We start from the raw sequence: 15,710 nt of genomic DNA on the forward strand, positions 1-15,710 counted from the left end.
CAAAGAAAGCAAGAAACTCCTCCTCACTCCCCCTTGCCCTCCTCTCAAAACCCTCTTAGTAGAGAGATCATTCTTCTTGTTAAGTTTTCACGGACATAGATGAAAATAAACGATTCCCCCTCCTCTGCTGTTTTTACTGCTGCTGCTCCTTTCCACATCCCCCCAGTGAAGACTGTTTGTCTGGACTTGCTGTGCCTGGAGTTTTGGAAGGCTGCATTTTTCACCATCTTCCTACTGCCCTCCTTCCCGAGGATGTCTGGGAAGCGGGGAGAATTGCTATACGGCTTTCTTATGCCAAAGCACCAGTGCTGGGGCAGGAGGTGGTTAATTTTTGTTAGCACCTGGGCTGGGCACACAATGTCACGGAAATACAGAAGCATTATCCTGACTCCTTTAGTCCCACTGCATTGCGGGGAAGCCTCAGGTTGTTGCCCATACTGAACACCTCCCTGGAACTGGCAGATCTTCAGCCCCAGGTGCACCCCTGGTTAGGCAACTGTTCTGGGTTGAGTTGAATTGTGTGTCTTCCCCTCCCTTCCCCAAAGATAAATTGACGTCAACTCCTGGTATCTGTGAATGGGACCTTATTTGGAAATAGGTAGGGTCTAGTTCTAGTAGATATAGTTAAGATGAGGTCATTAGGGTGGGCCCTAATCCAATATGATGCTGTCCTTACAAGAGGAGAAGAGAGACTTAGAGACAGAGGGAATGCAGCGAGGACCATGGGGCAGAGACTAGGCAGGGGTGGGCAAACTTTTTGACTCGAGGGCCACAATGGGTTCTTAAACTGGACCGGATGGCCAGAACAAAAGCATGGATGGAGTGTTTGTGTGAACTAATATAAATTCAAAGTAAAGGAGCGGAGGGGAGAGCAAGAGAACCCTCCGCTCTTTCGGCTCTGCGGGCCAGATAGAACAGCCGAACGGACCGGATCCGGCCCGCGGGCCATAGTTTGCCCACGGCTGGACTAGAGTGATGCAGTCATAGCCAAGCTCTGCCTGGGGCTACCAGAAGCTGGAAGAGGCGGGGCTTGGGGGGGAACTCGCCCTGCCAACATCTTGACTTTGGATTTCTAGCCCCAGACCCGGAAGAGAGTGTCTGCATTGTGGTACCCGTTGCAGCAGCCCAGGAAGCTAATGCGCCCGCCCTCTACCGTGAATATAGTGCTCTTGCTCTTGTTAGGCGGCTGCACAGAACCGTGCTGGGGAGCCTGGCTTCGGAGGCCTGAACTGGCTGCTTCCTATCCTAAGTGTGTCACTGGAGGCAAATTTGCTCATCTCTTTGTGCCTCAGTTTCCTCATCTGTAAAGTGATGGTTCTAACCTCAGAGGCTGGGAGGGTCCTAAGAGTTAAGACTCAGCCCAGAGCCTGGCAAGCAAGGACTCAAGGCGCGAGCTGTTCGGCTGCTCCCGTGTATTCCTGGCACATTCGACTGCTTTTTCCTCTCCAGCGGCAATATGAAGTTTTAATTAAAGTTTAAATTAAAATGGAGCCAATTAAAGAAAGGATATTAAGTAAATAATAATATAATACAGGATGTATTATAGAATTGTACACTTGAAACCTATATAATTTTATGACCCCGTGTCACCGCCATAAATTTAATTAAAAACTTTTTTTAAAGTAAAAAAAAAAAAAAAAAAAAAAGGGATGGCTGGTGGCTATGGCAAATATTGTGGTGGTAAAACACGAATGCTGTTGAGTGCTTGCCAAGCACTGTTGGAAGCACTCTACTTGTCTTCAGACATTTATTCCCTAACGTCCCTCAGGTAGGTGCCATTATATCTTCATTCTGCAGAAGAGGAACCTGAACCACAGGGAGGGTAGGCGACGTGCCCAAGGCCACACAACTGCTCAGTGATTGGCAGCTGGGCTCTGGAGGTGGTGCTCCTCACCTTTGCAAAGCGAGCAGAGGCTTCTGGCCAGGAGGCCTGCGTGGGCCCCTGTGGGCTTGCTCTACGGAGGTGACAGCCTGGTTAGAGGACGTGCCTGTCACTCACCCCTGCTCCCCGCCATCCCCCCGAAAGGAAGCACTTCCCCTCCCACCGAGTGATTCCTCTCCTCCCAGCCCTCCCTCTTGGGTGTGCAGAGGCTGCCAGGAACCACAGCCCTTTGGGAAAAGGAAATGCTCCGTGCTGGCGTTTAATATATGACGAAGCTCTCCCCTCTCCAAGCCAGCTCCTGAAAAAACCGGCCTGAGGGACAGCTCTGTTAAGTGAAAATAAACCTGTTTTATTGTTTCCTACGAAAGCACATACCGGCTTCACAAGCGTACAGCTGGGACCAACATGCGTTTTTTGGGCAAAGGAGACGTAGGCAATCTCTCCACTCGCTCGGGACCGCGCCCTCCCGCGTGGAGAGCAGATGGCATTTCATGCGGTTTCGGGCCCACTCCTCTCGGCTGATGTGGGAGGTGTGAGGGGAGCCCCCCACTCCCCCCGGCCGGCTTTCCTTCTTCAGATCGGCCCGGGTGGTAGAGGCAAACCTCACACTTCCTGAGAGCCACAAACCCAAACAACAGACACCCTGGGCTCTAGAAGCATCGAGTCGGTCCCCAAGTCACAGAGCACAGGGACAGTTCTTTAAAACCTGCTGCCGGGGCGGAGGCCTGGAGCCCCCGGGGGGTTAGGCCGACCTCTGGTTTCCTCCAGGACACGCCAAGTCCAGGGGGAAAAGGACTTAAAGCATGTGACTCCTTCCCGGGAGAAAAGATGCGAACACCAGATACTGAAGTGCGAGACGAGGCTGATGTTAAACTTCCCATTTCTCAGACTTACAGCAAGCTGTCCGCGGTCCGACTCGGGGAGTTACCCAACAGGGAAGGCATGTTCTGTGGGTCTTTCTTCTCACCAGAAAGTTCTGTGTGGTTTTCCAAGAGGCGAAGCATGGAACGGGTCCCTGAGGACTCCATGTGGGTAAACCACGCGGCAGACAGGGCACAGTCATCCCGCAGTCGGCACATTACAGAACCAGAAACAAGCAAACCAGCCCGCCCAAGCTCTTGGCTGCCCAGCGGCACGTGCAGGAGCTAAGCTGCCGGCCTGGGACTCTGTTTGGGACAAAGAGATGACAAGTGGGAGTCCTTACGTGGCCACTACCCTACACAATGATTTTATATGTTTATATATTTTATTTATCTAAGGCTTATTTATACGATAATCACTAGCATATTATATACTCTTTTTATAAACATTATTTGCACACGTATTTCCTCACAAAGGTTCTCTTTTGGTCTATTAAAAACACTGTACTTAAAAAAAGAAGCAGAGACACGAAGTCTATAGCTTTTCTGCTTATATTTCCATGGAGGAGCGAATTTTTATCCCTTTCCTTCCCCCCCCCCCCCAAACAACACCTCCTCCCCCCTGACCCAATGCGTAGTAGTAAGAAGCAACAACTCCAGAAGACGAAACTCAGACTTCATGGTTAGCACACTATTCCGGGGTAAACTTCGGGGCTGACCTCATTCTATTTCTTAAATATGTTTTTATTGGTTTTAGAAAGAATGGAAGGGAGAAGGAGGAAGAGAGAGAAACACGATTAGGGAGTAACATTGATCAGCTGCCTTCCGCGCACACTCTGACGGGGATCGAACCGGAAACCTGGGCATGTGCCCTGACCAGCCAGCTGAGCCACACTGGCCAGGGCCTGGGCTGCCCTCCTTCTAATCATGGTAATCACCCTTGCCTGCCGCCCCAGCACCGCCACCACCTTTTGACTCCTGACTGTTGGGAATCTATAACCCTGGAACTGACAGTCCGGAGGTGAAAATGTTAGATATGGGGGAGCTTTTCTTAAGCTTCTGGGTTTGGCTGGGAAGAAATCAGAGTCTTCATTTTGTGTTTTTAAGAAAATATTTGATTGATGGATGACACAGGTGCAAGGGAAACTTTCCATCCTAAACTCGAGAAAGTTCCCAGAGACTTAACACCCAGCCAGGGTGAAAGGGAGAGTGGTGGTTTCCAGTTGCTCTGACTAGGAGAGGGAGAAGCCGCTGGGAGAGACGGCGTGCACCAAGGCCTGGAGACAAGGCTGCATTAGCCAGTGTGGGCTAATGGCTTCTGGGGATTAGAAGTTACACGGTCTCCCTCGGGTTACAGAACTTGCTCATGTGTGGGCAGCTCGCCTCTACTTAACCTTTCCGTACATCATCCATCAAAGCAAAATTCCTTGCAACGCTGATGTTCTGGCTTTACCCTGGAGAATGAAGTCGTGGAAACCTGTTTCTAGGTAGGCTGCAAGGCCTCGCGGAAGAATCTGAAGGCAGCGTCTCTGTCCTCATTGCTGCTGAGCCTAGAAAGCCCGAATTCGTCCTGGAGGACACGGAACCGGCGTTTTAGTCCCCGTGGTTCAGAGAGAAGGGTTGGCTGACAGTTGGCAGCACCATCATCGACCACGTGTGAGATGTCATCACTGAGTTGCCCTGTCTGCGGTCTCGTTTTACCGCCTGCTTTCTCACTCACCGCTTGGCAGATAAAGCCGATCCTTGGGGGCTTCTTGTTGCTCTAAGGTTAGCCGAGACAAGGGTGTGGTAAGTTACTCATCCCGTGAGGGATGGGTGCCAGCTTCACGCAGAAGAAAACATTTCTGTAACCGCAAAATGCAATCCTTACTCTGCTCACGGCCGGCTGCTGTTTGCGGCTGCTTACGAGCAGGCCTGCGTGGAAGACAGGCTGCTTCGGTGCCAAGTTATGATGCTGAACTTTAAAACAGCCAGCATATCCCAGTGATGCCGCCTTCCTGTCATGGTCTTTAGCAATCAAAGCACGTGCTTTTAAAAACGAAATTCTTATTGACGTCTTAAGGGAGAAGATGAACGTGTATGGCTCAAAGAGTCCCGGGGTATTTGTGAGTTGCATTTATCTGTGTTAGCACAGACAATTTGAAATTACATTTTTTTTTTTTTTTTTTTTTTGGTTAATCCTCACCCAAGGATATTTTTCCCATTGATTTTTAGAGAGAGTGGAAGGGGGGAGGAAAGTGGGAGAAAGAGAGAGAGAGAGAGAAAGAGAGAGAGAGAGAGAGAGAGAGAGAGAGAGAGAGGAACACTGATGTGAGAGAAACACATCCATTGGTTACCTCCTCCATGGGCCTCGACTGGGGCTGGGAATCAAACCTGCAACCCAGGTACATGCCCTTGACCAGGAATCAAACCCACAACCCTGGTGCAACACTCTAACCGCTGAGCCACACTGGCCAGGGCTAAAATTACAATTATAAAGCCAGGGATAGACTATCTTCTAATGACTTTTCCTTTAAGGTGACTTACTTCTGAACCCAAAAGAATGCATTTTTATATCTTTAGACTTGAAATAGCCTCTCTGTGAGCATTGCAGTCTGTGGCGTCTCTCTCACAACATCATGGATTTTTCTTGTCTGAGATTCTTTAAGTGCCAAGGCCTGTTTCCTTGGTCAGGATGTTCAGTGTGGGGGGCGGCGGGGAGACAGGATGGAACTGGAATGGGAAGGACGGGGATGTGGCAGAGGGATGCAGGAGCTCGGGCAGGAGTTGAGGGGTGAAGGACGGGAACACTGTAGAAGCATCGGCCTCTCTGGCCCGAACACCCGCAAGCAGGACATTATGTTCCCCCTGTGCTGCTCTAAATCCGAGCTGAGACAGGCCAGCCACAGAGCTGAGGGCATTTCATTTGTCAGGTCGGTGCTGAGGTGAGACACTGGCAAGATCAAGTTTGGCTTTGACAACAGAATGAAGTAACAGGAGGGATGGGAGTCTGGTGTAACCTGAGACAGCCCACGACCTGCTTGCTTTTCTCTACCCTGGCCCACCATTACCCTCTGTCTTGGAGGCCAGCCTATTGGTACTCCTGTACCATCCCCGATGTCCAAGCAATATCACATGGTCCACAAACTCTCCATTGAGCAGTTTTCATCCAATCAGATCGTTGGTTCTCATCAGTGTCCCCGTTGTTGCTAGCTCCTCTGGGAAGATTACCAAGGCAGGGTCTGTGAAGGGAAAAAGATTTTAGAATCTCTGTGTGCCCATGCATCCTGGGAAGACATGGTCCTTTAAAATTCTTATATGTCTATATATATAAGAGAGAGAGAAGCAAAACAGCAAAATGTTCATCTCCAGGGAACCTCGCTGAAGGGTATACAGGACTTCTTTGCACTATTTTAGCAACATTTTTGTCAGTCTGAAATTCTTTCAAAAATAAAGAGTTAAAATCCGAAAGCCACCAGGATTTCTCTGAGTCCTCAAATATTCTGTTCTGATGACCCAGCTCAACCTGCATCCCTAGCAACCCACATGTGTAACCCATGTCCTCCCCTGCCGCCCAGCCCTTGGCCCCCTCTCTCTTCCTGAGGCTGAGCATGGTCATGAGGAAGCGCAGCCAACTCCTGGCGGCACCTGTCCAGGTGAGCGCAGGCGGTTTGAATGCGCATCGCAGGAGTCGGCGGCTCCCGGTGACTCGGCTGCCAGTGCTGGTCTCTCCACCCTTCTCAGGGCAGATCAAGTCCCAGCTGACCACGCTGAAGGGGACAGGGGAAAGCTAAAAGAAAGATGGGAAGTTGGTCCAGTCTCAGAAAGACTTGCCTTCTGAAAGACCCAGCCTCGTAGTTTGTCCTCAAGGGACTTCCCATGCAAACCCAGCAAAACAGGAAATGAGCGGGAGAGGGAGTTTTCCCTCTTCTGCCCAGTTTCTTTCATCTGAAGCCTGATTTCTTTTCTCACCAAGGGCTCCTGCTGATCTACAGGCCAGTTTTCTCCTTGGGGAAACTTCAATGACAATCACAGCCTCATTCTTGGCAGGGTGGCGCGGGACAGTCAGAGCTTGCCGACCAAGTTTACGGGAGCCGCCAATTTGGGGGAGTCTTACCCAAACTCCCACTCTCCAACAGCAGAACTGTGATCCGTGGCTCCAGAACTGAAGGGCCCGAGCTTTCAAGCAGGCAGCCACATCTGGCTCAAAACTGAGCTCTCAGAGCCTGCAAATGCCACGCGGCACGGACTCATCTGCCGCCGGGCCCCCCTCTATGTCCCCCCACGCCAAGAAGTCACACATGATCTCACTCATTTGTGGAATATAATGAACAACATAAACTGATGAACAAAAACAGATCCAGAGACAGAGAAGCATCGATCAGACTGTCAAACCTCAGAGGGAAGGTAGGGGAGGGTGGGGGTAGGGGGAGAGATCAACCAAAGGACTTGTATACATGCATATAGGCCTAACCAATGGACACAGACACCAGGGGGGTGAGGGCATGAACGGGTTTGGGGGGAGCAGAGGGGATAAGGACACACATGTAATACCTTAATCAATAAGGAAAAGAAAAAAAAGAAGTCACACAGATCTGGAGCTATGCTGTCCTCCCCGTATACCACCAAACGCGGGCAGGAGTTTCATCCTGCTATTGGCGCCTTTCAGTCCTTACAGGTGCCTAAGTGGGTGCCGTGCTGATGCTGGGCAGCTGCCTCTGGACATGGCTCAGCCTGTTCATATCGCCGTGGGCCCAGGGACAGCCGCTTTGATCTGCGGATCAGGTGTGGCATCCGCAGCCGGGATACTGTCCCTCCGAGCCTGAAGGCCAGGTTTTTTGACATCACTGCACCTGGATCCCTGAGGAGAGGGCGTGGTTCGTCCGCTCTTTTAACTACATTTATTGTGATGTAGCATTTCTGAGCGAGTGCAGGGGCAGGGAAGTAATAAGGAAGTAACTGCCAAGGGAAGGCTGGCTGCACATTGATTTGACCTTCCAGGTTGTGCTAAATGATGTAGAAAGAACTTCAACTCCAAGATCGACTGACATTTTAATAGGCACCGAAAACCCCATCAATGGGGAGGCAGAAGTCACCTACAGCTGGCATTGCGCAGGGCTGGGTAGCAGCCCTTGTTAGTGCTGTGTCTGTAAGCGGGGTTTGGGGATTAAGCAGGTTATAATTCTTTGTTTATTGAGCACTCAGAGGACATGTCTACTTGGAGTAGAAAGCTCTGATGTCAGCAAGAAAGCTTGCTCCCAGCTTGAATGAGGTGGCAAGCGGTTAGCAGCGCAGACTCGAGCCAGATTATCTGGTTTTATTCCCAAAGTCTAATGCCTAGCTGCGTGACCCTGTGGAAATTATTTAATCGCTCTAGGTCTTAGTTTCCCTATTGGTAATCTGGGGATAGTAACAATGTTTACTTTGTATGGTTGCGGTGAGATTTTTTAATCAGTTAATGTAAGTAAAGCAATAGAACAGTGTGTGGCCCATAGCAGGGGTCTATAATTGCTGGCTCACAAGTATTATTATAAATGAAGAGACATCTTGAAGGCTATTTATTGTGATCCTGCTTCTTGATTATCTCAATGGGAAACCCTTCAGGTGGGTACAGATCATCCAACTGACACATTGCCACACTCATTGCTAGTTTCCTTTGTCTTAAAAATCTAAGTCTCAGTTTCCTGAATTGAGTTCTTAAAATCTTACATCCTAACCTACACATGAGGATAATGATAGCTCAGCACAGTATTTATTTATGTAGTTGTTGTGGGATGGACTTTATTTTTTAATCCCAATTTATAGATGAAAAAAATTGAGACTCAGAGAGGTGAGGTGACTTTCCCAAAGTCACACTTGAAGTACAACTGAAGTGTTCCAATTCTATGGTCTGGGATCTTAACTGCTGGGCCAGAGAGAAAGGCAGGGAGAGAAGGAGGAGGAAAAGGAGAAGGAGGGAGGGGGACAGGAAGAGAGATAATAACTGATAAGTCCATTGAATAATGGGCATGGAAATTCAATAAATATATCCTAATAATAACAAATGAGATGACATTTCATGTCTAATCTACACAATTCCAAACAACCATTTTGACTGCTTAGAAAAAAAAAAAAAAAAAAAAGACAAATTGCTTCTGACAGGCTGTGCAGTCATTGTCTTAAAGTGCCGGGAGGGCCAATTCCTTCGGAGGAAGGTGAGTTCTTAAGCTCCTGCGGCCCCGGATGCCAGTGCCTGAGCCAGGCCTCTTGTTTCAGAGCTGGGGATGGGGCTCGAGAAAATGCTGTGCCGTCACCCCCAAGTTCATCCTCCTTACGAAGGCCCTTCTGGCAGGAAAAAGCGGACTCATCCATCGTCCACTTGGTCGTTCAGCACATATTTATCGTATGATAAAAAATGTCTGATTAATGAATGAATTTCCTCGACATGTTGAGCTCAGTCCTGTTTGCCTCACCACACTGTATGTCTAGTTCCCTCTTAGCTTTCAAATCTCAGCTCACATGTCACCTCCTTGGAGAAACCTTTCCTGGCCACCCCACCTAATAGCTCATACTCCTCAGCCATTCTCTGTCCCATCGTCTTGTTTCTTTGATAACATGTCACATAGAAAATAATTCTGTGTGTTTGCTTATCATTCCCCCCGCTTCATGGAGGCGGGGACCTTACTTGCATTGTTCATTACGGTACCCCAACTGTATGGAACAAAACCTGGTACACAGTAGATGGTCAATCAATATTTGTGTAATGAAAACGAATGAGGCGACATTGATTTCTATGCAGGAGGAAAAGAGTCTGTGACTTTAAATGGAGATGGAGTGAGAGGTAGCACGTGGGCCTGGAGCCCCTTGGTCATGGTGACATCTCCGGCAGGGGTCTGAGGAGCCAGCACATGCACTTTCTGAATCACAAAGCGTGCCGGGGACATTTAATTTTTGTTAATTGGCACCAAGGAGGAGGGTTGTTATCGAACTCATCAGCCAGCTGGAAGCCTGTCTGTGTCAGATCTGTTTGCAAATCAGAATGGACGTTTCATAAGCCCGGTCAACCTGGTGAAGCTGTAAGTCCCCAAGAGGGCAGCACCCACGGGCTCATGGTGGCATCCAGGGGCACGGACAACCCTAAACTTTCCATCTTCAACCGATGAGGGGGCGAGGTCATGGTGGGGACAGCCAGAAGAGAAAAGACACGTGAGGGTTTTGGCATAAGACACTTTTAAAAATAGTTGTCATGTTGCCGCAACCCCGGTACCAGCTTATCTGAAAGTCGAGGAGCGTGAAGAAGCTGCGATTTCAGAGCGGCCCCTCGGCTTCCTCACTGTGGCCTCAGGCAGGCGATTTGGTCTCGGAGCCCCAGCTGCTTGATCTATAAATAGGGGGCGATGACACTTAACTCGTGGGGTTGTTGTGAGGATCAAAGGAGGAAGTGTGCATGTAAATAATAATGATAACTGGGGGTACAGAGTGTTTTCTATGTGCTGGGCACTGTGCTAATGACTTCATGCACGCTATCTCATTCGGCCCCCACCCAGCACTCCGGGAAAGCACAGTTAGTACCTGAATTTTACAAGCGAGGGAACTGCAGCTTGGGGAGGTTACATGACTCGCCTTGGTGACACAGGGAAGAATTCAGTCACCTGACTCACAGTGCTCTTGTAACTCCCCTCTACTTGGCACTTAGCACACATCTAATGAATGGCAGCTCTTAACATTCTGTCCCTGGAGGTAGCATTTCTCTTGCTCGCCTGCTCTCAAGCCTTTGTCACACTCTTCCTCCAACAGCCACCACTTCTAGGGCCCCTCTTGTTCGCCGGCATCTGTCTCCCTTCATCTTCCCAACCCCTATGAAGTGCCCATCATTGTTTCCACTCTGCAGATGAGGAAAAAAAGTCTCAGAGAGCTTAGTTAACTTGCTCCAAAGTCACACAGCCAATAAGTGGTGGGGCCAGGATTTGAACTCAGGGACATGTGGTTCCAGAACCCCACATAACATTTCTCCATGCCACTGACCATCTTTCAGAACCTGTTTCCCCTCAGTGAAGCTCTCCTAGCAACGGAAACCTTCTCGTTGCTCCCCTCTCTCACTTCCGCCTGCACGGTGCAGCCTAGCTCTATTTTTGAATTGTGCCTCCATATCCATTGATTGGTAGTAGCTACCATTCATTGGACACTTCAGTGTACCCAATGCCATGATCAGGTCTGTACATGCATGATCTCCTTTAACCCTCCCGAGAACCCAATGAGGTGGAGATTCTAATCCCCATGTTACACAAAACAGATTCAGGGAGGTATTGCAAGTTTTCCAAGTTTCTGTAGTCATTTGCCAAAGGAAATATAACTAGTGACAAAGCTGGGACAAAACCCCCAAATGATTTGGTTCCAAAACCCAGTCTCCTAGCTATCTATAATAATAAAAGCGTAATATGCTAATTAGACCAGACAGCCGAACGACCTTCTGGACATCCTTCTGGACAAAGCTGGGGCTGCAAGGGCCGAGCCCCTTGCACGAATTTCATGCATCGGGCCTCTAGTCTATATATATAAAAGCCTAAGCGACCGTTCAACTGTTTGACTAGTCTTTATGATGCGCACTGATCACCAGGGGGCACATGCTCAACACAGGAGCTGCCCTCTGGTGGTCAGTGTGCTCCCATAGCAGGAGTGCCAGTCAGCTGACCATTGGGCGTCAGAGGCCGGGCACATGGCTGGTGAGCGCAGCTGCGGCAGTGAGCCTACCGAGTGGTGGCTACAGGCGCAGCAGGGCTGGGATGAGTGGGAGCAGCTCGGGCCCGCCTTGGGCTCCGGCTCCTCCCTGGCCGCCTGCTACTTTGCCCACTACTACATCCCTCAGGGGATGTTGGACTGCCGGTTTCGGCTGATTCTTGCAGGCCATGCCAAGGGATCCCACAGTGCACAAATTCGTGCATGGATGGGGTTCCTTGGCCTCGTGGTGATTGGGGCTGATTGGGGCCATCTCACCCAGTTCCAATCAAGGCCATTGGGGCCAGCTGACCAGGGGGAGGGGCCATGGAGGTTGGCTGACAGCGGGGAGGGGCCACAGGAGATTGGCCAGCTGGCCCGGATCAATTGGGGCTGATCGGGGCCAGCCGGCTGGGGGGTGGGGCCCTGGGAGGTTGGCCGGCCAGGGAAGGTTGGCTGGCCAGGGGAGGTTGGCTGTGGGAGCGCACTGACCACCAGGGGGCAAGGTCCTACATTGAGTGTCTGTCCCCTGTTGGTCAGTGGGTGTCATAGCAACCAGTCGACCAGTCGTTCGGTTGTTCGGTTGCTTAGGCTTTTACTAGTATATATATAGATTGCTTCTCCCTATCTTTTAAAGTTCCAGTGGATTGGGAATTGAGCTACCTCCTCCTGGTATAGCTACCCCCCAAATCCTTGTTGACTGATGCTTTAAAATCTAGTCCTCTGTTGGAGGTCTCCATGATGAAGGTCTAAGGTCTCAAATTTGCCAATATCTAAAGACAACTTGAGCTTATAAAAGAATTCCTCTCATAAATAGAATGTGCAAATGGAGTTTTTGGAACTGTGGTTCTGATATCTAACATTAGCCTTCCCTTCCAAATAGTATGGCCCCTCTGACTGATGGCTCTGCTCCTTGTCCTGGAGGCTGCTGCCAGCGCTCTTGAGCTGTGACTGACATGTCCTATTCATGCAGTGCAATCTCTGGCTCTCCCAGACAGCAATGGAAACTTCTCTCCCCAAGGAACTCGGGGGGGGGGGGGGGGGCGGGGAGGAGGTGTGAGGGGGAGGAGGAGGGGCAGCAATCTGGGTATAGCCCTTTGAAGTTGATATTTGACTTCCTCTTTGGTCCTCCAGGCATTTTCACTGTCTCCTTACAGTTTGATTCAAGCTTGCTTTTGCTTAATGTGAGGGTCTCCTGAATGGAAATGGCTCTCACTATCCTCTTGATGGCCAGGGAGTTGCCGTTTTCATGGGAACAACATGAGGATGGCTCTGGCCTCCAGGACACAGACTCTACAGCAGTTAAACTCTGACATTGCAAATGGCCTTCACCAAGTCAGTGGGTCACGCTAGCACTTACTCCAACAGCATTAGCTGAGGATACACAAAATGGCCTTTGCAAATGCCTTTTGCTATTGTCCGTGGGTCTTGGCTGGCATCCTTTTAGTCCTTACCAGGCTGCCACTCCTCTCCATCCAGTAGTGACCTTATTTGCATAATTAGCTTGCATCTGTGGGCATGTGTTTACCCCCAAAGGCAATTGCCTTTGAACTCTGGATAAATACCAGCATGGGACACTGGACAATGTCAGCTCTTGAGCCCTCTTCTTCCCACAGAGAAGATGAAAGTGGGGGTCATTTTGGAAATCATATCCCATTCTGCTCTGTATCATTTCCAGTGAGGACAGGCAAAACCAGCAATGAACTCATGAAGAGGGAGAGGCCTAGGGAATGCACAATGATCATCGCATTTTGATGTCAATGATCCAGAACCACATTATAAGCCTCGGTTCTTTTTCAATTTGCCCGGCTGTGTCTGGCTGCCCTTGCAGCAGGGGTGGATTTGCTTTTTTTGGGTTTCTCTGCATAGAGCACGCTGTTACCTTCCTTCCCACCCCTGCTTCTTGGATGACAAGACCCTTGTAGCTTTTCTGGAGGGCCTGACCCTCTGAGTTAAACCTCCTACTCCATCTCCACTCCAAACCCCTTCTCCATCTTCATGCCTGTGATCTCAGCATTACACGCCTGCTTGTCTATCCTCTCCCAACTCAGCCTTGTTGTGTGTTGTGTGTTGGGTGCCATGGAACAAAAGGCACGTGGTGAGATAACATTACAGTTGGGCGTAGAGTCCTGGGTTCTAGTCCTTGTTGCCTTGGACAGGTCACTTGAGCTCTGAGCCTTAATTCTAACTCTACAATGGGATAACAGCAGAACCTCCCCTCACTGGGTTGGGTAGGATTTGATGGCATAACACATATAAAGTGCTTGGCACATAGTAGGCGCTCAGTAAGTAGTGGCAATCATTGCTGAATGAAGGGTTAGAGAACCATTTTTTAAAAGTCTCTCTTCCATCTCAAACTACTATGTGACTTTAAGCAAGGCATTTGAACATTCTGAGTCTCAGTTTTTTTATCTGTAGTCTGGGGACAGAAAGACATTTTCCCTGCATCCTTCACAAGGCTCCTAGGAGAATTTGTTAGTAGCAGCAGCAGCAGCAGCTGCAGCAACAGCAAGATCTGTTCTAGTTCCAGATTCTGAGGAGCAGCTCTGGTTTCTGCCGTCAGCTCCCCAGAGGTGCCAGGCAAGGCTCCGAGGAAAGCTGCCCGGAGAGCCCTGTACTCAGGCCGTTTGGGCGCAGCTCCAACCCACACCTTCTTCATTCAGGAGCAGCAAGATCTCCCAAACCGCTGTGCTTGGGAGAATTCTTGTACAAATCCCTCTAAACTAGAACTTCTCAAAACCAGACACGCCTGTGTATCAACATCTCAACTCCCCGCAATGAATCAAAGGCTCAGACGCCCAGTGGTGGAAGCCAGATGGGCGTCCGGACACTCCGGTGGGGCATATAAGGCCTCAAATGGCAACATTTGCTTTGACTAGTGTTTACTGAGTGCCACTGTGAACTGCACTGAGGATCCCATATGGTATACATGTGGGGAATTTATTAGAGAATGATAGGCATGGAGTTTAGGACAGTGGCTGGGAGCAAAGTGGGGAGGAGGGGAGGAAAGGATGAGGGGTACAGCAGGTATTATTATTTTTTTAAAAGCGAGGTGGTAGGTGTATGGTTGTTTGTTTTATGAGCCTATATCATTATATAAATATGTATAATACTTCATTTAAAAAGGGAGGAAAGCAGAAAGGGATCCCTAAGTCCAGAAAAAAGTGATGAGAATCCACTCTCTTTGAGGGCCATGGGTCTTTCACCTATCCTCTCAACCACTGTGTCCCCCTGACTCCCACAGAGCCTGGTCCAGCGTGGGTGATGGATACCTGCTGTGGAATGAAAGGATGGATGGATGCATGGGTGAATCTGTAATACCCCTTCATGTCCTCCAACCCTGTCACCTTGACCCCACCTCTGCTACATTCTATTTGTCAAAGTGTAGGCGAGGAGGCAGAAGGGCTTCCTAGGACATTTTGTTTCTGTTCTGGTCTAGGACACAACACGATGACCTGGCAAACAGATGGCTTGATCATTTAACATTGTTCTATTTCAAGCAAAACGTCCTGGCGAGATTGATGCTCAGTGACTTCAACCTGCTACAAGGATCTTTGGAATTAACTCCTCTGGTTTAGTCCTGCCTGTCAAACACATTCCCCAAGTGACTGTCTTTCCTGGTCCCCCGAGAGGCTGCTGCAAGTGCAAACACTCCCTCCTCTCAGCCAAAGGAGAACTGGGGTCTTTATCCTCAAGGCGTAAACAGGAGAAGCATCAGTGGCAGTGGCTGCTGGCCCGGGAGGGCCCAGCTTACTAAGCACTTGCTCCCACCTGGAGAGCCTTGCTGGGACTTTGCCACCCTGCCCGCCACAGCTGCTCTCTTCCTGGGAAGGGGGGTGGGCGGGGGGGGGGGGGCCTGGGCAGAGGCTATGGGGCTGGCCTGTGTGGACAGAGGCGGGTGAGACGATGAGGACGGATGCCTGCTCATTACATTGGAACAAATGACTCCTATGCCCGCCAAACGAATGCCAGAGGAGCTGGGAAGCTAAGGACTTTGCTTATGCCTGTGAAAGTACCCGCTGAGAAATGTAGACTGGCGAGCAGGGGGCCTGGTGGTGACTGTCAAAGGCTGGACCGTGGCAGGGGTCGGGGTCGGGAAGAGTGCTGGGCTCCACAGCAGCTTCTCAGCCCCTGAGCGACTCTCTGGGCCTTATTCTTTACAACAGGGTAACAGTCAAGATATTTAACCCATGTGGATAGGCACTAGCCAATCAGAACGAAGGAGGGTTTCATTGCCTAGATCTCAGCTGCACCTGGCCTTAATTCCTTCGCTGCTGGAAGGTAAGAGTGATGGG

The 15,710-nt window shown here is 49.9% G+C and overlaps 2 protein-coding genes across 8 annotated transcripts in view; one reads left to right on the forward strand and one right to left on the reverse strand.

Annotated features, from left to right (window-relative positions):
- Nucleotides 1-4,914: 4,914 nt before the first annotated feature.
- The window catches only part of SH3RF2 (SH3 domain containing ring finger 2), a 116,520-nt gene continuing 105,724 nt past the window's right edge, over nt 4,915-15,710 (reverse strand). For 5 of the 6 annotated variants that reach the window (XM_080673043.1, XM_080673038.1, XM_080673039.1 and 2 more), the window contains one exon: nt 4,915-5,963. The gene's annotated coding sequence lies outside the window, so the exon portion shown is untranslated. Of the gene's footprint in view, nt 5,964-9,917; nt 10,082-15,710 lie in introns of those variants that run through there. The other variant, XM_080673042.1, reaches the window with a different exon arrangement.
- GRXCR2 (glutaredoxin and cysteine rich domain containing 2) overlaps nt 13,275-15,710 on the forward strand; it is a 160,415-nt gene continuing 157,979 nt past the window's right edge. The window contains exon 1 of one of the 2 annotated variants that reach the window (XM_080673047.1): nt 13,275-15,696. In XM_080673047.1, coding sequence (XP_080529173.1) covers nt 15,606-15,696 — 91 coding nt within the window. In that variant the 5' untranslated portion in view covers nt 13,275-15,605. The remainder of the gene's footprint in view (nt 15,697-15,710) is intronic. The other variant, XM_080673049.1, reaches the window with a different exon arrangement.

Source organism: Plecotus auritus (assembly GCF_963455305.1).
Source record: "Plecotus auritus genome assembly, chromosome: 6".
Classification (NCBI taxonomy): domain Eukaryota; kingdom Metazoa; phylum Chordata; class Mammalia; order Chiroptera; family Vespertilionidae; genus Plecotus; species Plecotus auritus.